The following is a 27802-nucleotide window of genomic DNA, read 5'->3' on the forward strand; positions in this document are numbered from 1 at the left end:
TGGCCGCCCCGGAGCGAGGGCACCGGACGGCCTCCTAGGGGAACAAACACAAGCCCGGGGGACCAGACACACAACGCTGGCTTCGGGGCTCGGCCCCTCCCCCGGAAGTGACGCGAGGCTACGGCGTCGAGGAAGGGCCCCGACAGCGCCGGGGGCGGGGGGGGATCTGAGAGTGGCGGCGGCCGCGGAGCGACGGGCGAGCCGGGCCGGGGTGTGCAGGACGTCGAGCGCGCGCGTCTGGCGAGTGGCAACCCGACTGGCCACATCGGCGCCCCGGCCGCGTGTGCGGGGGCGGAGGGCGGGGCTGGAGACCTGCGGCGGCGGGCGATGCGGGCGGCTGCGGGCGCGCGGCTGGCTCGGCTCGGCGGCCGCCGCCGCCGCCTTCTCGGGCCCCGGCGCGGGGGTCGCCTCGGCTGCCGCGCCGTCCTTGAGCTCCTGGCGTGAGGAGCGGTCGGAGACGAGCACCGCGTTCAAGGCCGAGAAGGGTTCCCGCGCACGGCCCGGTGAGCGGCACCCCCGTGCCCCGTCCGTCCGTCCGTCCGTCGGGGTCTCGCACCTTTCGGCGCGGGCCGGGCGGGGGCTGCGGGCGCGGCAGGAAGTGCGCCCGGCGGCGGTGGCGGCGGCGGCGGCGGGGAGGGCGGGGCCTGGCGGCGGGGAGGGCGGGGCCTGGCGCTGGGTGGGTGGAGCCTGCGGGCGCGCTCTCCTAGGGAGCTGTCCCGCGGCGCTCAGGTGCTCTCCGAGCGCCCCCTTCGCGCTGCCCGCACCACGGTGGGTCCTGAGAAGTCCCTTAGGCGGAAGGTGGCAGCGGTTTTTTTTTGTTGTTGTTGCCTGGGTGGGGCGGAGGGGAACAGTTTTAACTTGTTGCAGTTGGCAGGAAGTTGGAAAGTGAAAGTGCTTTCATGGCTCGCCCACGGGCCGGAGGTTTGCGTCTCCCCTCTCTTTGATCTCGGGGTGTGCGGCTTCACGCTGCATTCTTCCCTTCCCCGACCTCGCTGTCTATCCCGCCACGGCCACGGGTTTTTCTTTCTCTCCTTTTCAGCCGCCCTCTTCGCTTACTGTACAGCCGTGGCAAGCTTTTCCTCCGAAAAGCATTTGGAAACATCTTTTGGGCGAGGAATCTTTTAACAGGCGTCCGCAGAAAATAAGGGGAATTTGTTGGGTGAAGTCAGAAGACACAGTTGGCTTTTTCTCGAGCCGTTGCAATTTGAAGGTTAGGTCATTTAAGTAAGATTTTTTTTTCTGCAGAACGGCTGCCTGTGTGTCGTTCTAGGGTCAGATTTCTTCTCCCTTCTCCCTGCGCACAGAACTTGAAGCTTCTGTATTTCCGGCTGGCAGTGGTGTTGTTGTTGAAACAGTATGATTCAACTTTTCCCCCGTAGGAGCTCTTTGTTCTTTGATCCTTGGTTTTTATTTAAAACTGGAAACTGCTTACGAGGAGTTCATTATATTTTGGGGAGATACTTTTTTTTTTTTTAAAGATTTATTTATTTATTATGTATACAGCATGTATGACTGCAGGCCAGAAGAGAGCATCACATCTTGTTACAGATGGTTGTGAGCCACCATGTGGTTGCTGGGAATTGAACTCAGGACCTCTGGAAGAGCAGTCAGTGCTCTTAACTTCTGAGCCATCTCTCCAGCCCCGGGGAGATACTTTTTTAAGCTTTGGGATACCATTATATATTTGAGGTTGGGGATGTACTGAGTGATACTCTGTCACCAGAACAAAAAAGAGGAAAAAGATCCCCTTTGCGTAGGATTCTGTGGCTCATCTTTGCTCTCCCCCTTCCTCCCTCCCTTCTTGTGCTGGGTATCAAAACCAGGGTCTGCAGCTCGTGTTCATCAGCTGATCTGCATCCCAGGCTTGGCGAAGGTAGCTGTTTTCATTGCCTAGCTGCAGAGCTAGCCATCTAAGGCCAGTGTGCTAGACGAGCACTCCACCACTGAGCCGCTCTCCACCCCCCTCCCACCCTCTTTCAGTGTGGTTTAGAGATTGGTCTTTGAGTGGTTTTTTTGTTTTGTTTTTGTCGGAGCTGAGGACTGAACCCAGGGCCTTGTGCTTGGCTAGGCAAGTGCTCTACCACTGAGCTAAATCCCCAACCCCTGGTCTTTGAGTGTTAAACCTTTGCCAGCATTTAACCTGTCACCGATCATATTCCTTCATTTGGATCCATTGAAGTCTACCTTTGTTATATTTCTAAAAACCTTTTGGCCAGGTGGTGGTGGCACACACCATTACTGGCAGGTCTCTCACAGTTCCAGGACAGCCAGGGCTGTTATACACAGAGACTCTGTCTCAAAAAACAACAACAACAAAACTAAAAACCAAAACAAAAAACCTTTGAAACTGTAACTGTTGTTAATTAGACAAGTCTCTGTCCATGTATGTTTCTGTTCCTGTCTGTCAGTATGTAGCCAGGCTGACTTCATCAGCCCTCCATCCTCGTGGTCAGGAGAGCCAGGGTTATAGGCTCGCACCCGGCCTGTTTCTCCTCTGCTTGTCTTCTGGTTTGGTTTTATTTTGTTTTTGAGACACCATCTCATGTAGAGCTGGCCTGGAACTCACTTTATAGACTGTGCTGGCCAAGAACTCAGGTCCAACTGCCTTTGCCTCAGAGTGCTGGGATTAAAGGTGTGCACCACCATGCCAAGCCCAGTTCTCTATTGTAGTTGAGGAAATCATTGAAGTTCATAACTAATATCACATTTGTAGGAGCTAAAGTGAAGAATTTCTACTGTCTATCTAGGAGTTCATTGAAAGAACAGCCTGACACCAAAATTGACTCCTGGGTTGAGGGTTGTAGCTCAGTAGTAGAGCCCATGTTTACTGTGTGAAAACCTTGGGTTTGATCCCCAGCACTACAAATTTTTAGTGCTGTTTTTGCTGTTTTGAGGCATGGTCTCTTATAGGTCAGGGTGGCCTTGATTTGTTGATTCTCTGCTTCCCAAGAGCCGAGTTTATTGTAACAGACCAGCTGTCCTGGAACATGCTGGCTGTGAACTCAGAGATCTACCTGCCTCTGCTTCCTGTGTGCTGGAATTAAAGGCGTGCACCACCAGGCAAGGCCCTGCAGACATTCTTGACATGAAGGTGGTGTCTGAAATGTGCTCTTCCCTTACGCTCCTATTTATGAGTAGTTTTAACAGGCTGGACTAGGATATAATTGCCAAAATTGGAAAACTAATAAAAAGAATAAGAATAGACATAAGAATTGCCGTAAGAATAGACATCATCAAAAAAAAAAAAAAAAAGTCTGTTTGGAAAACTCAGAACAATGACAGGGATCACTTCCTCCCCTGCCACAATGGAAATGGTAGCTACTGTTTTAACTCCGCTTAAGTGAAGCTGTAGGGAAGATGTCGAGTGGGCTCTTTGTGGATCGGTGTTGCGGTCTCTGGTGTTTAATGCTAGCAATGCTCTTGCCGGCTGGAGAAGAGGCTTCTCTCAGGAGCAGAGGTGTGCATGGCTGTTGAGGGAGCCTGGGATTCCTGTCTCCCTTTCGCCAGCCACTCTGATCGTGGGCTGCATCCCCTTTCTCATTTTTGGATTCAGTATCTGTCCAGACAGCGTCAGAACTGGTAACTAAAGACGAACGGAGGGCATTTTCATGCTGGAGAGCAATTCTAGAAACCCAGACATTCTCCTGGCTGGTGCTCTAATCTGTCCTCTGAGTCATGTGTTGTTAGGCTTAGTCTTCTCATGCCTGAATTTTGTAATGCTGGCTGTGTTAGGTTTGTTTGTTTTAACGTCTTCATGGGAGTACCATCACCTGCCGAGAGCACACAGTCGAGGGCTTTTTAATGCACACGGAATGGAGTCACTGCAATCTTAGTTGAGAACGTTTTCAGCACCCTAAAAGAAGCCTTGTGGTCATCTGCTTTTATTCTCCAATTTTCTCCCCACTGCTCCTTCCACCCCGTGCTTCTCCATCTACCTCAGTGGCTCAGCCACAGTGATCTCCGTTTGTCTGTGGAGTGGTCTGGTCTGAACACTTCATCTCATTGGAGCCATCCACTGGCCCTTTGTGGCTGGCGCTTTGCACGTCTGTCCCGTTTTCAAGGCTCATCCGTGCTGTCAGTACTTGGTATCTTTCTTTTTCTTTTCTTTTTTTTTTTTTTTTTTTTTTTTTGGTTTTTTGAGACAGGGTTTCTCTGTGTAGCTTTGCGCCTTTCCTGGAACTCACTTGGTAGCCCAGGCTGGCCTCGAACTCACAGAGATCCGCCTGCCTCTGCCTCCCAAGTGCTGGGATTAAAGGCGTGCGCCACCACCGCCCGGCCTTTTTTTTTTTTTAAAGTGTGTGTGTGTGTGTGTGTGTGTGTGTGTGTGTGTGTGTACACAAATGTGAGGAATCAGTCCCTTCCTTCCACTGTGGGTTCTTGACAACAAACTCGGGTTGTCAAGTGTGGTAGTTTGAATGTCATTGGCCCCCATAATTTCATAGGGAGTGGCACTATTAGGAGGTGTGGCTTTCTTGGAGTGGGTGTGGCCTTGTTGGAGGAAGTGTGTCACTGTTGGGGGCGGGTTTTGAGGTCTCCTATGCTTAGGATAGCGCCCAGTGAGTCAGTTGACTTCCTGCTGCCTGCAAGATGTAGGGCTCTCAGCTACCACATCTGCCTGCACACCGCCATGCTCCCCGTCCTGATGATAATGGACTAAACTTCTGAAAATGTAAGCCGGCCACCCCAATTAAATGTTTTCTTAGTAAGAGTTGCCGTGGTCATGGTGTCTCTTCACAGCAATAGAAACCCTAGGACATCACATTCGCACAGCAAGTGCTGTTATCCAGAGTCGTCCCCCGCCTCTCCTTTAAACTTAATGGTATTTTTATCTTTGTGTGTGTGTGTGTGTGTGTGTGTGTGTGTGTAGCATAATGTACCAGGACAGCCTCAGCTGTTAGCTCTTCCCTTCTGCCTTGTATGAGACTTCTGCCACCATGTACTGTGCCAGCTGGCCCCAAGCTTGAACGGATTCTCCTGCTCACTCACATTTCCTTGGAGCACTGGGGTTACAGATGTTCACTGCAGCTTTATGTAGATTCTGGGGATTCGAACTAGGCCCTCATTGCTTGTCCAGCATTCCACCCCTCTTGATTCCTTTTAATGGCCGAATAATATTCCAACATATGAATTACTATATTTTATCATTCCATTCCTAAGTTGGACGGACATTTGAATTGATTCTAGCCTTAGGATTTATGAATAATTCTGTTATGAACATTTCTGGTCTTGTTTTTTGGCTTGGAGCAGAGCTTTGCAATGCATTTCTGGCTGGCTTAGAACTTGCAGTGTTGACCAGGCTGGCACTGAGCTCATAGAAACCTGCCTGCCTTGGCCTCCTATGCTGGAATTAAAGGCATGTGCAGTACAGTTCTTCTGTGGACACAGGTTTCCATTATCTAGTTGTGTATGTGGTCACATGGTAAACTTAACTGTAGAGGCATTGCATGTAAAATTTCTACCAGCAGTGTGTGAGTTTCAGTTTCTGTCTGTGTCGGCTCTTGTTGCTCTTTCTGTTATAATAGGCATGTGGTGGTTTTTGCTTGTTTTTGAGGTCCAGTCCCTATTGTTGTGATGAGGAGATCTTTCTGTGTGCTTATTGGCTGTTTTGAGCTTTTCTCTGGAGAGACTCCTGTGCCTGGTTTTTCTTTTTATGCCATAAGAGTTGTTTATCTACTCGGGTGCAAGTTCCTTTTATGACACATGATTTGTGAGAGGGTTTGGGGGTTAAAGCATACGGGGGGGGGGATTTTTTTGGGCTTGCTGGTACTCACAGCACAGTCTACAATGTCTATGTAGAGTCCAATTTGCCTGTCTTTGTGGTGTTTCAATAGAATTGATTGTCTTCAAACCCTCTCCTGACCTGCTGGGATTTCATTCCTAGAGAAGAGACTTTTTCTGATTTTATTTTTTTATTTTTTTGGAAGACGTTCAGTCACTTTGTCACATATAAATAAACTTATATGTTGATCCGGTCAGAGCTGCTGTGTAAGGAGTTCTTCCCATGAAATTCTATGAGGAAAATGTCCCTGTGAGAGCATGCTGTCTGGGAGAGTGGTTGTCAGCTGGGATCATTTGACTGTAGAGACGGTCTCAGTGGCCAGGGTACTAGTGTTTAGTGGGCGGAAGCCAGGGTGCTGTTGAACCAGCTGCAGTGTGCTGGAAGACCCCAATATTGAAGGCTTATTTCTTCTGTTCTTGTCCTGATCACTAATTAAATAAAAGGAGAAACTCTGCAGGCTGTGAACAGCAACAGAACTTGCAGATTGAATTGTGGAACATTCTTTTGAATTCTCAGTGTTGCCAGTTTGTATGTAAACTATCCTGCCATGATGCTTACTATTTGGAGGAGAAATACCAGTTGGACTAGGAACAGATTGTTCCCTCCACCTCAGCCTCCTAGGCACCCTGAGACACACATCTTGTCACACAAACACAGTGGGCTGGCTCATTTAGCTAGACATTGAGATGGTCTTCTGAGAGAATGCGACAATAGGACTGTAAAGGTCAAAGTTAAGAACTCACCCCCTGTTGACTTCCAGTCTTTAGCTCGCTCCTGTCACTTACGGAACTAGCTTTGTTTTCCTTGGAAGCCGCTTGTTTTTAAGGTAACATTTTTCTGCTGTCATGCTGGAGATGGAACCCAAGGCCTCCTGCATGCACAGGGTATTGCTGCTGAGCCATACCCCAGCTGTGCTTAAGACTTCTGAAGCTGGGGGCTGGAGAGCTGGCTCAGCTGTTAAGAGTATGTGCTGCTTTTTGGGGATCTGAGATTGGTTCCCAACATTCATGCCAAGCACTCCAGCTCTAGGGGATCTGACACCCTTTTGGCCCCTGTGGGCACCTCTGTCATGTCCACAAATGCACACACAGACACAAATATACACATAATTCAAAATAAAAGTAAAATATTTAAAAAAGATTCCTTGCCGTGTGGTGGTGGCGCAATCCTTTAATCCCAGCACTCGGGAGGCAGAGGCAGGCGGATCTATGTGAGTTCCAGGCCAGCCTGGGCTACAGAGTGAGCTCTAGGAAAGGTGTCAAAGCTACACAGAGAAACCCTGTCTCGAAAAACCAAAACAAAAAAAAAAAAAAAAAAAAAAAGATTTCTTAAGGGAGCTGGCCATAGTGGTCCATAGCTTAACTCCAGTACTTGGCTGGCTGAGGCAGGAGAACTGTGAGTTGAAGGCCAGCCGAGGCCACACAGGTGACACCGTCAATCAGAACCTAAGTAGCATAGCACATGTAAGAATGTGGACCCCGGTTCCGATCGCCTAGGCTTTTCTTTCTTTCTTTTTTCTTTTTTCTTTTATTTTATTTTACAATACCATTCAGTTCTACATATCATCCACGGGTTCCCCTATTCTCCCCCCTCCCACCCCCTCCCCTTACCCCCAGCGCACACCCCCATTCCCACCTCCTCCAGGGCAAATCCTCCCCCGAGGACTGCAATCAACCTGGTAGACTCAGTCCAGGCAGGTCCAGTCCCTTCCTCCCAGACTGAGCCAAGTGTCCCTGCATAAGCTCCAGGGCTTTTCTTAGAGTTAGCATTCGATACTTAGCCCTCTGTTAATCTTCTGAGAGGTGAAGTGGTGGTGTTAGGAGTAGTGTATATCCTGCAGGAGTGTGCAGGCAGAGGCAGGCGGATCTCTGTGAGTTCGAGGCCAGCCTGGGTGGTGGTGTTAGGAGTAGTGTGTATCCTGCAGGAGTGTGCAGGACACTCAGACACTTAGCAGCGGTGCTTGCCGGCAGCAAGTGACTGACTCACCTGTCCGTATGCTCTTTCAGCCCCTTGCTATGGACAGTGCCATCACTCTGTGGCAGTTCCTTCTTCAGCTCCTTCAGGAGCCTCAGAATGAGCACATGATCTGCTGGACGTCTAACAATGGCGAGTTCAAGCTTCTGCAGGCCGAGGAGGTGGCGCGTCTCTGGGGCATTCGCAAGAACAAGCCTAATATGAATTACGACAAGCTCAGCAGAGCCCTGAGATACTACTATGTAAAGGTAAATACCTTCCCTGACCCTGACGCTCTACAGAGACCCTCAAAACAAGAATTCACCCTTTGTCTCTGTTGAGACGCTGAGTACGAATGTGGTTTACTTAGTCCAATTTACATAGGATGAAATTTTTGTGTGTGCATGAATGTACGTGGTGTTCCCATGTGTGAAGGTACGCGTGCACCTGTGTGTGCGTGTATGTATGTGTGCGTGGGGGCTAAAAGTCAACAACAGGCGGTGTTCTCAGTTGCTTTGGGTTTTTTGTCGGGGGTTGTTTTTTTGAGACGAGGTCTCTCACTGAACCTGGATCTCGCTGATTTGTCTAGACTGGCTAGCAGGCCCCAGGGATCCCCCTGTCTCTGCCACCCAGCACTGGTAGGTGCTCCATAGCTGGCTTTTTTACGTGGGTGCAGGGCAGCAGACTCTGGTCACCACACTCACACTACCAGCACTTTACCAACTGAGCCGTCTCCACAGTTCCTTAGTACCTTAAAGAAGAGCTACTGCCAGCCTGCTGGCGTGGTGGTGGCGCACACCTTTAATCCCAGCACTCGGGAGGCAGAGGCAGGCGGACCTCTGTGAGTTCGAGGCCAGCCTGGTTTATGAGTTCCAGGACAGCCAGGGCTACACAGAGAATGAGAAAAAAAAAAAAAAAAGAATAGCTATTGCTCCAGGTATGGTGGCTCACCTGTGACTTAGCACATGAGAGGCTGAAGCAAGAGGATTACCATGGATTCTAGATCAGCAAGAGAAGCTATTTAAAATAGAGTTGATTTCTTAGTTTCAATTACACTTGAAATTTTTAAAGTTTATTTTATGTGTGTGTGAGGGAGAGAGGGGGCCATAGCATATCTGTGGAGGTCAAGGACAAGGTTTTTTGGGTTTTTTTAAAAAGATTTATTTTATATGTATGAGTGTGTTGCCTGTGTGCATGTCTGTGTACCACTTGTGTGCCTGGTACCTGAGGAGGCCAGAGCCTGCCTATTTACTTACTTACCTGCCTGCCTGCCTGTCTATTTATTTAGAGGCAGGGTCTCTAGCCCTGGCTGTCCTGGATATCTCTAAACCAGGCTGGCCTCGAACTCACAGAGATCCACCTGCCTCTGCCTCCTGAGTGCTGGGACTAAAGGCGTGCGCCACCTCGTATCACCGCACCCAGCTTTAGCTGTCTCCTCGGTCTTCCCAGAGGATAAGCTTTGAGGGTCTGTTCTCCCTTTCTGTGGTACTTGTTGAAACAGAATCTCTTGTTTCTGCTGCTGAGCTGCATGTTCCAGGCTCTCTGGCCTGCAAGTTTCCTGGCAGTTCTGTCCATGCTCCCTGTCTCTGTAGGAATGCTGGGATTGCATGGCTATAACTACCCCATCAGCTTTTTACAGTCTGGGGGCCAGGCTGGGGGCACGGGCTTGCATAGATAATAAATACCCTGCCCTGCCAAGCCATCTCCTCAACCCGCCCCCCCCCCCAAAAAAAAATTTTTTTTTTTTTGAGACAGGGTTTCTCTGTGTAGCTTTGTGAACTTTCCTGGAACTCGCTCGCTTTGTAGACCAGGCTGGCCTCGAACTCACAGAGATCTGCCTGGCTCTGCCTCCCGAGTGCTGGGATTAAAGGCGTGTGTGTGCCACCAAATTTATGTATGAGTGCTCTGCATGTATACTTGTAGGCCAGAAAAGGGCATCAGATCCTATTATAGGTGGTTGTGAGCCACCATATGGTTGCTGGGAATTGAACTTGGGACCTCTGGAAGAACAGCCAGTGCCCTTAACCACTGAGCCATCTCTCCAGCCCAAAATTATAGCTTCTAATACCTTGTGACTTTAGAATATTTTCTTGGGCACTGGAGAAAAACACGCACCTCTGAAGAATAGACTTAGCGTCAGAGTCTGAGCTGTCTTCCTCCACCTTTCAGTGGTTGACCTTCCCAGCTGAAGAAGGGAGCTCACAGCTGTCACGTGCTGAGACCCCTTAGCGTCCTCAGATGCTTATGGCTCACACCACTGGGACTGTCTGGAGACTGGAGTTCAGCCAGTTCTGACTTAGTACAGGTGTCGATGGAGAGGGTCGGACAGGCCCAGCCTCGGCTCCTTCCTATGTGCTGTCTTATCTTAGTCCAGTTGCGGAGGAGGCCTTGAACTGCTTTAGCAGGGACTGTGTTTGACCTGGGGAGAAGAGTGTAGATGCTTTTGAAGCTTTTTTAAAAGCTATGCCTAGTTCTCAAATTGAGCGCTTCACTGGGTTCCCTTTTGCATGAACTATGAGATGTAAATTTATAAGAAAGTTTAAGAATGCTTGTCTTCTCTGTCTGCAGAACATCATTAAAAAAGTGAATGGTCAGAAGTTTGTGTACAAGTTTGTCTCTTACCCAGAGATTTTGAAAATGGATCCTCTGACGGTAGGCAGGATCGAGGGAGACTGTGAAACTCTAAATTCCATTGAAGCCAGCGGTTCCAAAGATGCGGAGAGCGGGGCAAAGGAGCGGGCGCCCCAGCCTGCAGCCAAGACATCTAGTCGCAACGACTACATACACTCTGGTTTGTATTCTTCATTTACTCTGAACTCTCTGAACACCTCCAATAAGAAGCTTTTCAAGTCAATAAAGATAGAGAATCCAGCTGAAAAACTGGCGGAGAAAAAAACCCAGGAGCCAGTACCATCTGTCATCAAATTTGTAACAACACCTGCCAAAAAGCCACCCATTGAACCTGTTGCCGTTACCTTTTCCACAAGCCCGAGTATCTCTCCGTCTTCTGAAGAAACCATCCAAGCTTTGGAGACACTGGTTTCTCCCACACTACCCTCTCTGGAAGCCTCGGCCTCTGCATCCATTCTGGCTACTGCCTTTAACCCCGCCTCTCCAGTCCCCCCGGCACCCCTCCCTCCAAAGGAGCCTCCTAGGACGCCTTCTCCACCGTTGAGTTCAAACCCAGACATTGACACAGACATTGACTCTGTGGCTTCTCAGCCAATGGAACTTCCAGAGAACTTGTCACTGGAGCCTAAAAATGAGGATTCAGCTTTGCCAGAAAAGGACAAAACAAATAACTCATCAAGGTCCAAGAAGCCCAAAGGGTTAGAACTGACGCCCGCCGTTGTGGTCACAGGCAGTGACCCCAGCCCCCTGGGGATCTTAAGCCCATCTCTCCCAACAGCGTCTCTTACACCAGCACTTTTTTCACAGGTAGCTTGCTCTCTTCCTCTCAAGTGTGAATGCATTTATTCATCTTTTAAACTGTATCTAGAGCTTATACCTGCAAACTTAAATATCTGCTAATTAGGGCTGTCTTAGAAAGGTTATGTGTAAACCTGTGAGACTCATTTCCTTACCTTAACTAGAATCTGCAAAACAAAAGCGATTTGACATTTCATCTTTTAAAATTCATTGTTCTTGGACTGAGGATGTGGCTCAGATGTTAGAGTGCTTGCCTAGCATGCACAAATCCCTGGGTTCCATCCCCAGCGTTGAGTAAACCAGGCATGGGGCCGCATACCTGGAATCCCAGTGCTCAGGTGGTAGAGGTGGGAAGATCAGAAGTTGAAGGTCATCCTCGGCTACAGAGCCAGTTTGAGACCAGCCTGGGCTACATGAGACCCTCTCTAAGTAAAGCAGAAGTCATTGATTTGCAGGGTTTTCTACCTCCTCCTAAAGAAAGCAACTTCAGAGACTCCCTTAAAACTGTTGCCGTCTTAGGAAAGAGAAAACACAAGTGACTGGGAGCCTTGAGAGAAGGACTGGTGTGGGCGTGTAGTCAGCTTACCTATACATTGTTATCTTGCTCCCCTTGGAGAACTTTTGAATAAGATCACCCCAGATGGTCTGAGATTATAGGTTCTCAGCTGTTGCCCTTTGTACCCAAATTTAGGTTTGCTTTTTTCTAGTTTGCAAAGACCCTATAAAAGTTAGGTTCTAAAGTGATTGTGGTGACCGTTGTCTTTCCTAGGTTAGGAAGTGACTTCTGAGCTTTTCATCATGAGAACGTTTCGGGCTTAGAGGTGTCTGGGGAGGAGAAGAGCATAGTGTGTGGATTCTGTTTGTGTCTTTGGAATGCTGGGGCACAGTCCTGGCAAGCCCTGAGCCCTCTTCTTGTGTATTGCAGACGCCCATCTTGCTGACTCCGAGTCCCTTGCTCTCCAGCATCCACTTTTGGAGTACTCTCAGCCCGTTTGCCCCCCTGAGCCCAGCCAGACTGCAAGGTGCTAATACGCTTTTCCAGGTAAACCACCCCGGGTGCCTCCTGTGATCGGGGACCGTTCACTGCGGAAGTGGGCAGAGGTGGTGTCCCACTGCTCCGTGTCATCGTCACACACCACTGCGGAGCACTGGTTGCCTTTCCTTGTGATGCAGTGTGTGCCTGGGGGCGGTGGCTCTCGGTTGCTGCCCAGCCTAGCAAGAGACTTTCCTAGTGCAAATTGCCAGCCCGGGAAAAGACTGGTGTTCAAGGCACAGTTCCTGTTGAATGCATACGGTATTTTTTTTGTGCTGTGTTAAGTTAAACCACTGTAAGTCAGACAGTTTGTGTACATATACTAATGTGTGTACACACAGCCATGATGAGGATACATTTAATGCATTTCAATCAGAATTACATACCTACACACATACACAACCTAGTGTCCTTGCTTACACCCCTTCTGTTCCCTTTGGAATCTTTTTCCTCCCTCTTCACAGCACTTCCTCCCCCTGTGTTCATGTCTGTCTGTCTTTTTTTTTTTTTTTGGTTAGGGTTACTTGTCTATGCATGAGTAGATACGGGCTTATTTACTGGATCTGGGGCCACACCCCTGAAGAAAATGAGTCCTCCTCAGTCAGCAGCTCCTGACTACAGCTCCTCAGCTAGGACAGGCCTCAGGCGCTCCTCCTCTCGCCTTGCTGGAATGTTGACTTGCTTGATTTTGCTTGATCTTAAGTAACCCCAGCTGCTCTGAGTTGAGGAGTACAACACCGTGTCATATTGGGAAGACAGGATCACAGCACTGTTCCCCATCCTCTGGCTCCTAAATTCTCTGCCCCTCTTCCACAGTGTTCCCTGAGTCTTGGGGGGTGTGCGTGCGTGCGTACTATAGACGTCCCATGTATGGCTGAGCTCGCCACAGACCCTTGTTCGCTGCACTTTGACCCGTGTGAATCCCAATATTAACCATCATTTACTGCAAAAAGGAGCCTCTTTGGAGCCGGAGAAGCGGCTCAGCGGTTAAAAGTGTGCACTGCCCTTGCAGAGGACCAGAGTTCAGTTCCCAGCACCCTTTTTGGACACCTGAACTCACATGTACAAACCCACATAATTTTTTTTTTTAAAGCTTCCCTGTTGAGAGTTGAGAGCTGCATTCCTCTCTTGGGATAAAGGTTATATTTAGAAGGCTACTGGACAACATGTCCATTTAGTAAAACAGTAATGCTGGGTCCCTTAAGACCTATGAGCACCCCAGCTGTGGCCTTTGACCAGGTTTACAGTGCTAGGCATGGACTTGCACCCATGGGGTTGGCTGTCAGTCTAATCAAAAGTGGTTGGTTCCTCCCGTAATATTGATGTCGTACCATTGGTGGCTACAGGTTGCCTGGCAGGTCAGTATTCAGCGTGTGCGATCCACTGCCAGGTCATAGTACTGGTGGCTTTTCTCTTCCAGGGCCGTGTTCCAGCACTGTGAAAGCTAGCCATCAGGGAGGAAGTTTCTAGGTCAGTTCCAGCTTGATTTCTCTGACCTGCAACCAGAGTGTGAGGTGTCTCTAGCAAAAGGTCTTAGCAACTGCTGGCGACCAAGAGCAGTAGCAACAGTCTGCAGTGTCTTGAGGGCCTCTGAGGACTCCCCGATACTCATAAGGAAGTATCCCAGACTTGGCCCTGGAATTTGTTTAATAGCCCATGACTTCTGGGAACAACATTATTCACTCATGCAAGGTATCTTCATTCAAACTACTTTTTAAAAAAAAACCACATTCTTTAGTTAGCTTACAAAGTAGATTTCCATTAAGGATTTTAAAATACTTAGCTTTGGTTAGTCTCCCTCTCCCTTCTTTCCCCCCTCCTTCCTTCCCACTCCTGTTCCTGCTTAGGCTTTTCCGTTCTCAGTGCCCCTCCCCCATAGCACAGGAGTTCTACTTTGATGGGGACATGTTTTGAGAAGGGAATCATGCGGTGATTTCTGTCCCGTGCCATCATGTTGTACTTATATAAGCCTACTATGCTGTGCATGCATGTGAGGTGCAAGATGAGAAATGATTCTGTGCAGCACATCCTAGCACTCAGGAGGCTGAGATCTGTCTGGATCTCTGAGTTCAAGGCCACACTGGACTACAAGAGATTGATCCAGTCCAGGAGAGAAACAGGCAGGCAGTGGTGGCACACACCATTAACCCCAGTATTAGGGCAGCACACACGCCATTAATCCCAGCACTAGGAAGGTTGAGACAGGAAGTGAAATGGCTGGGCAGAGAAAGGCATATGAGGCCTGAGGAGACAGGAGCTAGGCCTGAGGCTGAGGACTCAGAGGCATTCAGTCTGAGGGTTTGAGCAGTTGGCGAGTGAGAAGTGGCTGTGGCTTGTTCCCTCTGATCTTTTGGCTTTACCCGATATCTGGCTCTGGTGGTTATTATAAGACCATTTAGGATTCATGCAACATGGAGATGGCACCTCACATCTGTAACCCCAGCTCTTGGGAGACTGGGGAGGAGAATGACAGTGAGTTTGAGCTACCCAGTTGCAGGCCAGCCTAAGTTACAGTGTGACCCTGTCTAAACACAGAGTGGCCACGGAGATGAGTGTCTAAGGCTGCTCGTGGTAGGAGGACAGCAAAGTAATAATGGCGCATGGCAAATACATGAGCCAGTGGCGTTCTCCTTCCTGAGTGTAGGGCACTGTTCACAACTCTGTGCTGCACTTGCACTTTCCTACGAGTACACCACGGGAGATTGTGGACATGAACACCTGGGGAGTGTGTGGCACTAAGACTTTAGGATAGCTGTAATGTTACAAGTTGATAGACAGTTTCAGCTTCATAATCTTACAGGACCCGGGACAGAGATGCGTACTGCCTGACTCTGGTGCACACGTGCTAGGGGGCAGAGTCTGCCCATAGGTTTTCTCTCTTTAAAATTTAATTGTTTGTTTGTAGTTTCCCGCTTTTAATTACATTTTTTTAAACTTCCTTTTAAAAATTTTTAAATGATTTATTTATTTTTATTTTATGTGCATTGGTGTTTTGCCTGCATGTATGTCTGTGAGTGTCGGATCCTCTGGAACTGGAGTTACAGACTGTTGTGAGCTGCCATGTGGGTGATAGGAATTGAACCTGGGTCCTCTGGAAGAGCAGCCAGTGTTCTTAACCACTGAGCCATCTCTCCAGCCTTTTTTTTTTTTTTTTTTTTTTTAAAGAGGAAAGTGTTGAGAATGTTGTATCAGTTACCTCTCAAAATTGATACATATCAGCATTTTTTTTGCTGAGCCCTCTTGCCAGCCTCTATCAGCATTTTAAATACAAAGTTTAGGAAATGAATTTTGTATCATCTCCCCACCAAGATATTAGGTAAGGTCTTATATTAAGGTTTCAATCACTCTTACCACTCCATTCCCCGCCCCCCCCCCGGGGAGAACCACTCTTCACATACAAAAAAGTAAAAATGAAATATGGAAAAACTTAACGCCCTTCTCATTCAGTAACATTGAATAATCTGATGTCACCTCTATCCTGCCCCAGGCATTTAGACTATAAACTGCAGGTATTCTTCCAGCTGGTTTATTTGCTTGTTCTGCGGTGACTGGCCCTGGGGAATTTTCTTACATTTTATAATTTAATCATCTATTCTTTCAAAAATAAAATAAGGCTAAGTCTGCTGCTACCTGCCTGTAATCCCAGTTACTCCAAAGGCAGACAGTTCAAGACCAGCCTGGGCAAATTTGTGAGACTTTATCTCACAATCTATAAAAGAAGGATGTGGACATATAGCTCAGTGATAGAGTCCTTGCCCGGCACATGTAGGGTCTTGGATGCAGTCCCTAGTACTGCAAAAAATAAAAATAAGGAAAGGAGAGCTGGGCGTGGTGGCACAAACCTGTGGTCCCAGCACTTGAGAGGGCTATAGAGAGTGGACGCTGAACCCCAGTCTATACGAGGCTATGGAGTGAGACACTGGGTTTTAAAAAAGAAAAGAAAATCTTAGGGACTGGGGTCTGAGTAGCTCAGTGGTACTTAGGCTCTGGCTTCGGCCAGCACCAGCTTCCACCCCGAGGCCGTTCTGTCTCTGCCAGGTTTGTTTGTTTGTTTGCTTTTGGTGTTAGTGATACTGGGGATTGAATTTGGGGCTTTGCCTGCTTGTGGAATATACCCCACTGCTGTCCTCTGCCTTTTCACCCCACTCCCTAAATTATTGAATGTTATTACATGGGAAGGGCATTGAGGCGTTTTTCCACGTTATGTTTTTACTTTCCCGCATGTGGGGAGTGGCTCTCCCCAGAAGAAATGGAGTGGAGAGATCGGAGCCCTTGAGCTCTTCCCGATGCTGTCCCCAGGGTCAGCCTGGAGTTGACTGCTGTGCAGACGCTCTCAGAATGTCACAGCGGTCCTCTAGGGTGAGGGTCTGGTGACCACTGCGCCTCTCTGCACTCCCTATACCTAACGCTTGTACTGAGTGTTGTCTTCTAACACATCTCCTAACCCTTTGAAGTTGTGTAAGGGTGTACACCAGGATGTCATTACAGTACGTGTTGCCATTCCTTGGAGGTAGATTAGAAAGAGTTAGTATAGTTAGAATATACATTGTTGCCGGGCGGTGGTGGCGCACGCCTTTAATCCCAGCACTCGGGAGGCAGAGGCGGGCGGATCTCTGTGAGTTCGAGGCCAGCCTGGACTACCAAGTGAGTTCCAGGAAAAGGCGCAAAGCTACACAGAGAAACCTTGTCTCGAAAAACCAAAAAAAAAAAAAAAAAGAATATACATTGTTAGGACAAACACATTTTTTAAAAATTTTATTAAAAACACCTTTTATACAATATAGTTGGGTCATATTCTTTCTCCTCCCCCATGTCTTCCCAGGTGCTTCTCACTTCCGTACCCACTCAACTTCATGTTCTCTCTCTGTGTCTAATAAACACAGGGTCTGTTTATCTCTTAAAGCCAACAGAAAGCTGGGCAGTGGTGGCGCACGCCTTTAATCCCAGCACTTGGGAGGCAGAGGCAGGCGGATCTTTGTGAGTTCGAGGCCAGCCTGGGCTACAGAGTGAGATCTAGCACAGCCAGGGCTGTTACACAGAGAAACCCTGTCTCGAAAACAAAAAAAACAACAGAAAAAAAAAATCAAATAAACAGACTAAAAATAAACCAGTAAGACAAAAAAAAGCACAGCAACAAAAACCAGGGAGTCTGTTTTGTGTTGGCCGACTGCTCCTGGACATGGGCCTGCCCTGGAGTCTGGTTGGTACACCCCGGGACAGTTCATAGAGAAAACGGATTTTCCCTCTGCCAGTGGGCTATCGATTGCAAGTAGCTTCTTGGAGGACAAAGAAATTTTTGTTTGTGTGTTTTTGCTATAACCATCTTTTGGGCCTGCGAGATGTCACAGTGGGTGAAGTTCTTACTGTGCAAGCCTGCCGGCGGCCTGTTTAGTCCCCGGAACCCACAGAGATGGAAGGAGAGAAGGACCCTCACAGAGTCCTCTGACCTCACACGCAGCCTGGCGCCTGTGTGTGCCCCACCCCACCCTACCCCACACGTGATCAATTGAAACAAAACATGGAGATCCATCGCAGTCGTCTGTGGTACACAGTCACTGCCCTTGTCCTGAGGACGTGTCCTGTGTTGTGCCCCGGGGAATAGGAGGGTCGGAGCGTGGAGTGGAGGTCGTAACAGGATGCTGCTCTGCTTTTGTCTCCTCAGTTTCCATCCGTGCTCAACAGTCATGGACCCTTCACTCTGTCTAGCCTGGACGGACCTTCCACTCCTGGCCCATTTTCTCCAGACCTACAGAAGACATAACCCATGCAGTTGTGGACTAAGAGACCAAGGAGCTAAGGAACAGAGATGTCCATCATGGTTGGGTTTGAAATGAGGGCAGGTTCTGCAGTGCTCGTACAGACTGTTGTAATTTTCCCATGGCCTGTCGAAGGCCTTGTCAGGATTCCCTGAAGTTGGACTGTATAAAAATGCCTTAATTGGAGTCCAAACTCCACCTCACTTCTTTTTTAAAAGGTTGTTGTTATTGCTGTTTTTTGTTTATTTTCTTAAGCTTTGTGCAAAAAAAAAAAAAAAATTGGTCTGTTGGGGTTTAGCTGTGTTTTGCAAGAAATTTCCAGAACAAAGTTACTGATCCTACATGTTAGGACTCTTTGGCCAGGGAAAAAAAAGTATGCTTAGAATCTGTTATTTTTAAAAAATACTTGTTAGCTGTGTATGATGGCCCACCTCTGTGATCCCAGCACTTGGGAAGCTGAGGCAGGAGAACACCAAGGGTTGAGGGCCAGCCTGGGATATATATATAGAGAGAGAGAGACTGTCCCAAAAGGATAAAAATACTACTTAAAGGAAATTGGTAGTCTGTTTAGTAGTTAGTATGCTCTGTTGAATGACTAAAAGGGAGCCGCTCATGAACAGTGGGAGAAAGAATCATTCCTGTTCTTAGGAGTATAGAGTATTACCACGGGGAGGCTCTGTTTTCCTGTGAGCTCTGACATGATGGCTCCATAGAAAGGCATCTTGTTTGCCCTCATCCTGGGTGGGATCTCTGTGCTGTACCTGTGATCTCGTCTGAACCTGTCAACAGGCCCTGGGGTTTTTTTTAACACTCAGGCTCTGAAAGCTCAGTTTTAATGTGGGTTTTGGGGCATTCCATGAAAATACAGGACCCCCCACTTCAGGCACAGACCTCTTGTCTGCTCTCTGAGTGGTGTGGTTCTGTATCTGTGCAGCACATCTCAGAAAATGATGATTTTTAGGAGAACAGAGTTGGGATTTGAAAATCGAATATTGGAAGCAAGCAAAAAGGTTCAGTTGAAAACCCTGAGACACAAGGAGAGGCCTTTCCCAGCCAGAAGACACCCAGAGTGACGGCCCCCTTTTCTTCTTGCTAATTTTATCCACTTCTGTGTGCACTCACCGTGTGTCCTTTTACATCTGAGGTAAGAGGATGAAGCAGTGTTAGGGTGTAATCAGGAAGGTGGGCTTGAAAGTGAAACTTTCCCATCAGTCAGGAGATGAAAGTGTGCTCATTTCTTTCCAAAAGTGGTTTAAATTATGGAGGATCAGATTGCATGTGGCCAGTCTCATACATAGGAATATGCTTGTTAAATTAGTAATGAGAACTGCTTCTCATTACTCCGGCTGCCTTGTCATATTGTCACATTTATGAAATACTGTGTGGTAAGTCAGAGCCAGGAGTACGCAGGGACATTGATCTCTCAGACTGAATTGAGAGCAGTCTCAGAGTGGAATCTTGAAAATTTTGACTCTAAAGTCTAGAACTAAATTAAATTACACGCCCCACCCTCCACCCACTAAACCCTAGACATGACCTGAGTGGAATGACGTAGGGGCTGGCAAGCTCAGAATGACCCACAGATACAGAGTGGCGTCTTTCAGGTGCACAGCACTGACTGTCCGGTGCAGAGACGCTGAAGTACAGAAGTGTGTGCTGGCTGGGTAGTGAAGGGCGGCAGTGAGCTCCCGCTTCGTGGGGCAGTTGGAGACCTGTTACTGGTTGCTTTGTGGTTGTCTACATGTTCTGTTCTCATGACGTGCAATAGTAGGGTTGAAAGGTCGTGTTCAGAGTGAAGGGAACAGGCACTGTAACACGCTTTCTTCCCATGTGGAATATTTAGTTTGCATGCATATTTGGAATTACCCTCAGCAGCACTTTGTAGTAATTTAGTGGGTTAATATAGTGTGTACTAAGTAAATATTGAGAGTAGACCTACCTAGGTGTTTGAAATTCTAGAAAACATAAAAAAGTTTTATCTTCCTGAGTTAAAGGAGAAAAGCCATTGGTTTATTTTCACAGATGATATATTTGATAACTTGCTGTTTTTAGCACAGAGGTGCCATGGATCCAAGGGCACCATTGAAACTCAGGCTGGGTATGGTAGCACAGGTCTGTGATCCCAGCACTTGGGAAGTGGAAGCTGGAGGATCAAGAATCAGGGATGGTCTCAGCTACGTAGTGAGTTTGAGACTAGCTTGGACTACATGAGACCCTGTCTCGAAAAACAGAAGCAAAAAACTCAGAGCAACTTTGTAAGAAACCATGAGGCCTTGGGCAGTAGAGGGACCTGCTTTCTTCTTGAAATGAGTGAATTCAAAGAAGTGTGTGTGTGTGTGTGTGTGTGTGTGTGTGTGTGTGTGTGTGTGTGTGTCTGTGCCTGTATCCTTTTTAAAGTCAGTTTATAACCTTGCTGTATGTGTGAGGCAGACATTTCTTCCTGTAGACTACCTCCTTCCTGAAAAAGTCTGAGCTTTGTATGGTTTGAATAACCATAGAATTCTTAGCGTCCACAGGTCAGTATTCAGGGGAGATTCTGTACCTTCAGCTCACATCTGGCATCCACCCCCAGTCATCTTGCCAGGGCAAATGGTGCTGGGCATCAGTAGACAGAGGCAGGGGAGATGAGCAGGTTGTCAGGGGTTGAGACATCTTCTGAGGCCTCTTGGCTTTTCTTCTGTTCTGGACCATCTCTGCTCAGCTCAGTGACTGAAGGTGTAAGAGTCGGGGTTTCAGGGTCCTGGGAAGGCCTGGATTTGGAGAGTCTGCTGGTTTCCTTGGTTTTCTGTGGCTCAGTGCGGTGCCCCACACCCCTGTGTATACTTCCCTGGATGCATTTTCACCTGATCTGTACTTTTCTCTTACTCATGCTGATTTTTTTAAATACAAAATTAAAATGTCAGGTCTAACTTAAGTGATCTTTTAATGACTTCTCATATTATTGTGATGTTACAGTCCTTGTAGTCTATGTGTTTGAATAAGGGTAGACATTTCCACTGATTAAAAAAATATGTAATATATAATTGAATCTAAAAGCCCTCAGAAGGCCATCATTAAGCTTCATTGAGTTAAAATATAAGTTTATTTTCCCTTACATTTTAACAGTTAAAATATAAGTGTAATTTTTCCCTCTGTGGTTTTTGTTTTTGTTTTTGAGATAGGATCTTTCTATGTCACCCAGGCTGTCTGTGAACTGAATCCCAAATGCTGGCATTTACAAGTGTACACTACCAGGTCTGACTGTTTTTTCAAATTTTGGTGGAGAAAGCAAGGCCATGAACTTGGATAGAGTACTGGATTTTTCTTCTTAAACTGGAAAATTCCTTTCAGATTTGTATTCTGTACTAGAGATCAAAAAAGGCAGGAGTGGCTGGCAGGTATACCAGAGGCTTGGCCTTCATGGCGTAATGCCAGCTGCTGATGTTACCACAGTCTTTTGTTCACCTTGGCCTTGTGCTGGGTGAGGTCTAGTACTGTTTTACTGAGGCCTGTGATTTTCACATTCTGAAAGGCAGCTTTATGTGGTAATGTCTTAAGCACCATTGAGACCCTCAATAGAATCGTAGAAGAACAGTTGGCAGTCTCCTGGAACACACACCTTGATTAGGAAAAGGTTTTCTTTTGCGTTTATTTTCTTTTTTGATTTTGGAGACTGGGTCTTAGTCTTTAGCCTAGGCTGGCCTCAAACTCTTGGCAACCTTCCCGCCGTGGTACCCCAAGTCCTGGCATTATGACTGTAAGCTACTGTTCGGCACAGTAGACATTTTTCAACACAGAAATTTCTCCCCAGAATTCACTCTGTTAACATGACAGTCACACTGTGACATACACAGTGAAGGGTTAGCATAAGAAATAAATGCTGCATAGCATCCAGGCCTGCTGAGTCCTTCCCGCACCCCAGCAGATGACTCGAGAATCAAGCACTGTCCTAAATCACTGACTCAGCATGAAGTTGCTGTTTGATTCTCAAATACAGACTTTTTTTTTTTTAACATGGAAAATTCTAGCTTGAAATTTTCTGGAGCTTTGTCATAGCTTTTTCCAATTTCCCATTAATTCTTTCTCATGGGATTCATTCCCAAATGCCTTCTGGATTCCCTGCACGTCCTGACAGCTGTTCCTTTTCATCTCTGTATTACGCACGACTGACAGTTTTATTTTTATAGTCTTCTTACAGACTTCTGTGACTTTATGTTATATTTTACCAACAGCTTCACAATTACATCAGGTTACTTGACGATGCAGTATATGCCAGCTTCCGCCTTCTCGCTGGATTGTAGATTGCTGTTTTTGTTGTGTGTGTGTGTTTTTTTTTTTTTTCATTTGGGACACTTAAGCAGCTGAAGGAACATTTTACTCAGTGGCTTGTCCTGTTTATCACTTATTTACTTCATATGTGTCATTCGCCTGTGCCAAAAACTGGGAGTCATGCCATGGTGCCATGCTTTGGCTTGGAAAGGTGTGGAGACAAGTGCAGGCCTGAGCAGAAACCTGGGGCTGGGAATGAATTTCCAGACCTACAGGATGGAGAGTGTTGATGCTGTGGTCTGCGGAGCGGGTGGGGATGTGAGGGGGTGGGAGCGGGGTGCGGGTCTCTATGGATTTGAGCGGCTAAGTGTTCTTGGACACACAGCGCTGGGAAGGGACAGACACATGATCTGTCTCCGGCAGACACGCCCAGATGCTGGCTTCAGTGGAAAGCGCTTTGTTAGTTTTCGTCTGGGTCTACTGTTCCCAGTGCGGGCGCTGTCCCATCATTCTCTTACATTATCAGAACTACTTACTGAAGGCGCGGTCTCCATCTCTGAGCGGGATGCTTATGGGTGATGGTGCGTCGTGTGCTCCGGGGAACTTGTCGCGATCAGAGTCATGTCTTCACCTGTGAACAGCAGATGGGAGAGGTCAGTTGTCATCGTGGTGCGAGTGTCCCCAGCGAGTGCTCCATCTGAAGCTGACAGTCCTTCAAGCTGCCTCGCTGTTGCTGAAACAGAATGGGACACGTGGCTTGCTTGCCAGAAAGAAGCCATGTCTTGGGTACTGCTGTCTGTAGTTAGCCCTTGTGAAAGATAGAAAGGCAGAGTGGCTTGTAGGAGAGTGACGGTCTGCTCACGTGATTTGACGTGATTCTGTGGTGCTGGGGACAGAACCGGGACCCTCATGCATGCTAAATAAGTGACCACTACTGGACTACATCCCTAGCAACAACCTCCTCCATAACTAAATGACAGCTTTCACCAGGAAATTCCTGGGGATCACAGACAGTCTCTTGAATGAGCATGGGGAAGTTTCATGAAGTTAACTTGTCTTTGAAGTACTTACCTGGGAATCGAGCACATTTCTAAGTCCTCCTGAGGTTCTGGCTGAGTACATCTCTCTTTATATACTGCCATGTTGACCCAGGGCATGTGACTCTTTCCGTGAGAGGCACATGTATCCCTTAGGATGACTTTTGTTCTAAACCTAATAAAGGAAACCCCTCACTGCTGCACCCACAGGTGTCACCTTTTAAAGACAGTGCCTTGTTCGGTTCAGTTTTTGTTTTGTTTTGTTTTTTCAAGACAGGGTTTCTCTGTGTAGTTTTGGTGCCTCTCCTGGATCTCGCTCTGTAGACCAGGCTGGCCTCGAACTCACAGAGATCCACCTGGCTCTGCCTCCCGAATGCTGGGATTAAAGGCGTGTGCCACCACCGCCCGGCCTCAGTTCAGTTTTAAATGCATGGAATCATAGGCCTTACAGACCATTGCCGGTGTGTTAGGGGCCCGATGCTTAGACCACTCCCAACAGTCTTACCCTGCAGACGTCTGTCCATGCAGCAAGGGGAAGGACATCTTTCCCAGCGCTCTTTGAATTTCTGTTTGCTTTCATGTAAGATTGCTCCTAGCTTGGCTGGGTGGTTTCTCAGGAGGTGTCTAGGGTGTAAGTGGAGGGAGGCCTCCCGGCTTGTCGGCATCATGTTCACTTAAGCCCTTTTAGCATTAGCAGGAACCTCAAAGGGGTCAGGCTGAATGGTCTCAGCTTTGCTGTGCTCCCATCTTAGTAAGGCCCACTGATTCTCATCCCTCCAGGAGTTGTGAGCTGTGCTCATATAGCCTGGAATCTCGTTGATAAGTTGAGAGGGAGATGGGGTGCCTGGCAGCTGGCTCACAGGTCCTGCCCATGGAATCATTCTGTGCACTGCTGTTAAATCACTTGGCACTTTCTCGGGATCTATATTAGCACTGTTTGCTTGTTTGTTGTCTTTTGTTGTTTTTTTTTTTTTGAGACAGTGTCTCACTGTGTAGCTCTGAGAAACTCGATGTGTGGACCAGGCTGGCCTTGAATTCACATAGCTCCTCCTGCCTCTGCCCCTAAGTGCTGGGATTAAAGGCATGTACCACCATGCCCAGCTGTTTTTGTTTTTAATAACTGGAAGCAGTTCATGGTTATTTTGCTTGATTTTTTTAGCTTCAGGATATTGAGGGTCAAGGAAATACGGTTTATTTCTTATTTCTAGCTTTGGGAACTTAGGAACGTCTGGAGAAGGAAGGAATGGATTTCCTGATGAGCCTTCCTTCCAGGCTCGGTAAGGCAGCCTCTTTCAGCTAGAATGTAAGTGACTCACAAGCTTTTAATATTGTGCTTTTTCGACATGTATGATTTTAAAGATGACTTGCATTGGTAGATTGCACTGTAAATTTGAAAAGTGTACAATTGCAAGGGGTTTTAGGTGTTGCTCTCCTTCCTTGTTTATTTCTGTTACGTCGGGGACACAGTCCCTTCTGAGACATTTCATTGTTTGCTTGAGGACAGCATTACCAGCGGCCTCTGTTGGCCAGCATCTGATGCTGCCATTGCTGGCATGTGTGTTAGGATAGCATGCATGCTTCAGTCTTCCCTGGTGAGCCAGCGTCCCTGGGACCCGCCACAATGCTACTCAGGCTGAAAACTCACAGAGGAGCTTTGCGTTCCTAGAGGCCTGCTTATAGGTGTGGCCCTGAGGCTCTTCCCTCTGCTTCTAGCAGTTTCCTTTAAATATAAAACTCTGTCTGGGACTGGTAGCACATCCCTGTAGAGCACCCATGGCAGGTGGCTCAAAACGGCTTGTAGCTCCAGCACTAGAGGATCTGACGCCCTCTTCTGGCCTCTGTGGGCATCTGCACAAATATTGAACAAAAACATACCACCTTTTTTTTTTTTCTTAAAGAAGCTTTAGTTCATTTTGATACTGATTAATTTGCTTCTAAACATAAAATTTTGGGTTAAAGCAAGTTTCTGAGAATTATGTCCTTTATTCACCAAATGATTAAATTGACTTTTTTTTTTTTTTAAAGTAAGTAGGTTTTGTTTTTATGAGCTGGGTCTTGTCTTGCTTAGACTGATGTTAGCAAGTCTCTTCAAGTATCCACCTCCTGAGTAGCTGGGCCTAAAGGTACATGCTACCACATCTGGCTTAAATCTGCATTAGAGAACGACCTTATAATTTCCCATGAGTCCTACTAGGAACTTTTTAAAAAGACCCTCCTAGCTGGAGCTTCGCATCAGTTGGTAGAGTGACCACCAGCATGCCAGCCCACGGTTTGATCCCCATCACGTCACAAACTGGGAGCGGAGGTGCAAGCCTGTCATCCTAGCACTAGGAATGTAGAGGCAGGATGACCAAGAAGTTCAAGGTCAAGTGGCAAGTTCAGGACCAACCTAAGGTGCAAGACCCTTGTGATTAATGGGAACCAGCCATGGGTTACTTTACATTGTGTGTGCTAGGTGTCGTTGAGTCCCAGTGAACCTGGCAGTTGGCGCCACTGTAAGGTGTGAACATGATGTAAAAGGTAAATGACATTAAATAACAAACTCTTACTTTTCATTCAGTTCGTCTACAGTTTAGTGAAAAGCATGTGTTCTGCCATGGAGTGAGTGCAATGTATATACCCCGGTGTGTACACAGGATGGGGCGGAGGAGTTCCTGTGTTCTGCCATGGAGTGAGTGCAGTGTATATACCCCGGTGTGTACACAGCACAGGATGGGGCAGGGGCAGTTCCTGTGTATGTGAGTTGGGATGGATGGTGGAAAGGACTTGACAGGGTACTCCGCTCCTCAGAGGAACTGTTGCCTGTGCATCCACACCCCCCCCCCTTGCTTATTTTATTGAAATCTGTATCTCCTATTACGCAGTGTCACCACTTTGTCTAAGTAGATCTGTAGATGGGTGTAAGCGACACCTGCCCAGAAGAGCTGACAGGGCGATACTAATTACATGTCTTAATTTAGTTTAGTTTATGTTAAGGAGACCTGCAAAGTATTACAATCACCTTTTGTTCTTTTCTGAAAAAGCAATTGGAAAGGTAACTGCTAACAGTCCTTAAAATTAACATTAGTTGTTGCTGCAGCTGGATGGAATGGGACAGACTGTGTCATTTCATCTAGCTACACAGTAGCACTTAACTGTAGAGGCAGTGGGGTGTTGTTTTAAGGCTGGTGAAGCCGGTGTGGAGTCAGGAGTTTAGGGAGATGGGGCAAAGGACAGACGAATGTGCACTTTGAGGGCTTTCTAATGCACTGCTGTTCCGAGACGAGGCAGCGGTCCACTGGGTGCATCTCCAGGCATTGCAGGACCGCCCTGGGGAGCCAGTCAGGCAGGGGTCCCGCCTTCTGTTGCTTCTAAGCTTTCTGCAAAAGCTTTGTTAACTTCCATAGAGATCATGTGTATTTTAAGAAAATGATACATTTTTTAAAAAAATCTTTTATGTAAGAACTGACAGAGGGATTTGCTTGTATGTGGGAAGCTGGCTTTAAGAAAGCACTCTGGCATGTTTACTACAAGTCCAGAGCTATGGAGATCTGTTTATAGATATATGTGCAACTAGATATGGACAATTGTATTTTTTTAAAATAAATATTTTTAACAAATGACTTGACTTGGTTATTCCCTGCCCCCCCCCCCCAGTCACTGGTATTTTCACCCACACTAACTGGGTAAGGAATGAATTCAGCGGGTGTTGTTGAAATCTGGTCTTCGGCTGCTTGACGTGTCTCCATGGAAACATAAAGCCCAGGTCAGAAGAGGTAGTGAAGAGGGTGATTGTAAAATGATTGCTGGCGTGGAAGAAACTGGGGGAACAGATGGGCTGGAAACACTTTGTCATGTGAAATTTTTTGTTTTTGTTTTGTTTTTCAAGACAGGGTTTCTCTGTGTGACAGCCCTGGCTGTCCTGGAACTCACTCTGTTGACCAGGCTGGCCTCGAACTCACAGAGATTGATCCGTCTGCCTCTGCCTCCCGAGTGGTGGGATTAAAGGTGCGCGCCACCATGCCCAGCTTGTCATGTGAAATCTTTAAAAATTTTATTGCGTTGATTTACTTTGTGTCTGGGTATGTATGTGCAGGGGTACAAGTGTGCCACAGTCGGAGGGCAGCTTCGGGAATCAGGTTTTGTCTTCTGTTGTGTGTCCTGGGGATCAGACTCGGGTCAAAGGTTTGGTGGCACCTCCTCTATTCTCTGAGCCATCTTTCTGGCCCTGAAGTGTGTGTGTGTGTGTGTGTGTGTGTGTGTGTGTGTGTGTGTGTGTGTGTGTGTGTGTGTGTTACAACTTCAACGTTTTGGAAATGTAGGACTCTAACGAGATGCATTATTTCGGCCTTTGGAATGAGCAGTCCTTGCTTATTTACACTCTCGCACCCTTTTTTTGTTTTGAAACAGGGTCTCATGTAGCTTTGGCTGGTCTGGAACTTCCTATGTAGACCTTGCTAGCCCTGAACTGTGGTCCTCCTGCCTCAGCCATCTGAGGTTACAGATAGGCGGCACTCCAGTGCCTGGCCTCCCTAGCCCCCTTCCCTTGTATGGCCTGTGAGGAGGAAATTTGAGACCAATTCATTCA

General features: G+C 47.5%; 2 protein-coding genes across 3 annotated transcripts in view; one reads left to right on the forward strand and one right to left on the reverse strand.

Moving 5' to 3' along the window:
* The first annotated feature begins 367 nt into the window (after positions 1 to 367).
* On the forward strand, positions 368 to 18153 carry Elk4 (ETS transcription factor ELK4). Of its 2 annotated transcripts, none has more exons than XM_076547379.1 (5): positions 368 to 503; positions 7786 to 8001; positions 10301 to 11170; positions 12087 to 12203; positions 17857 to 18153. In XM_076547379.1, exons 2-5 carry the CDS (start codon positions 7795 to 7797, stop codon positions 17953 to 17955), a joined length of 1293 nt encoding a protein of 430 aa, XP_076403494.1. In that variant the 5' UTR covers positions 368 to 503; positions 7786 to 7794; the 3' UTR covers positions 17956 to 18153. The 2 variants fall into 2 exon arrangements, with proteins under 2 accessions (XP_076403494.1, XP_042114047.1); XM_042258113.2 differs by lacking the exon at positions 368 to 503 and adding an exon at positions 691 to 768.
* Positions 17116 to 27802, reverse strand: part of Slc60a1 (solute carrier family 60 member 1) — a 42951-nt gene continuing 32264 nt past the window's right edge. Inside the window, exons 10-11 of the mRNA XM_076547378.1 lie at positions 22735 to 22829; positions 17116 to 17940 (exon numbers count right to left, since the gene is read on the reverse strand). Coding sequence (XP_076403493.1) covers positions 22768 to 22829 — 62 coding nt within the window. The 3' untranslated portion in view covers positions 17116 to 17940; positions 22735 to 22767. The remainder of the gene's footprint in view (positions 17941 to 22734; positions 22830 to 27802) is intronic.

Source organism: Peromyscus maniculatus, chromosome 11 (assembly GCF_049852395.1).
Source record: "Peromyscus maniculatus bairdii isolate BWxNUB_F1_BW_parent chromosome 11, HU_Pman_BW_mat_3.1, whole genome shotgun sequence".
NCBI lineage: Eukaryota > Metazoa > Chordata > Mammalia > Rodentia > Cricetidae > Peromyscus > Peromyscus maniculatus.

Coding starts and splice junctions, on each gene's coding strand:
- Elk4 (XM_076547379.1), top strand. CDS start 7,795: ATGGACAGTGCCATCACTCTGTGGCAGTTCCTTCTTCAGCTCCTTCAG. Junction 8,002..10,300: donor TGAGATACTACTATGTAAAG/GTAAATACCTTC, acceptor CTCTGTCTGCAG/AACATCATTAAAAAAGTGAA. Junction 11,171..12,086: donor CACCAGCACTTTTTTCACAG/GTAGCTTGCTCT, acceptor TGTGTATTGCAG/ACGCCCATCTTGCTGACTCC.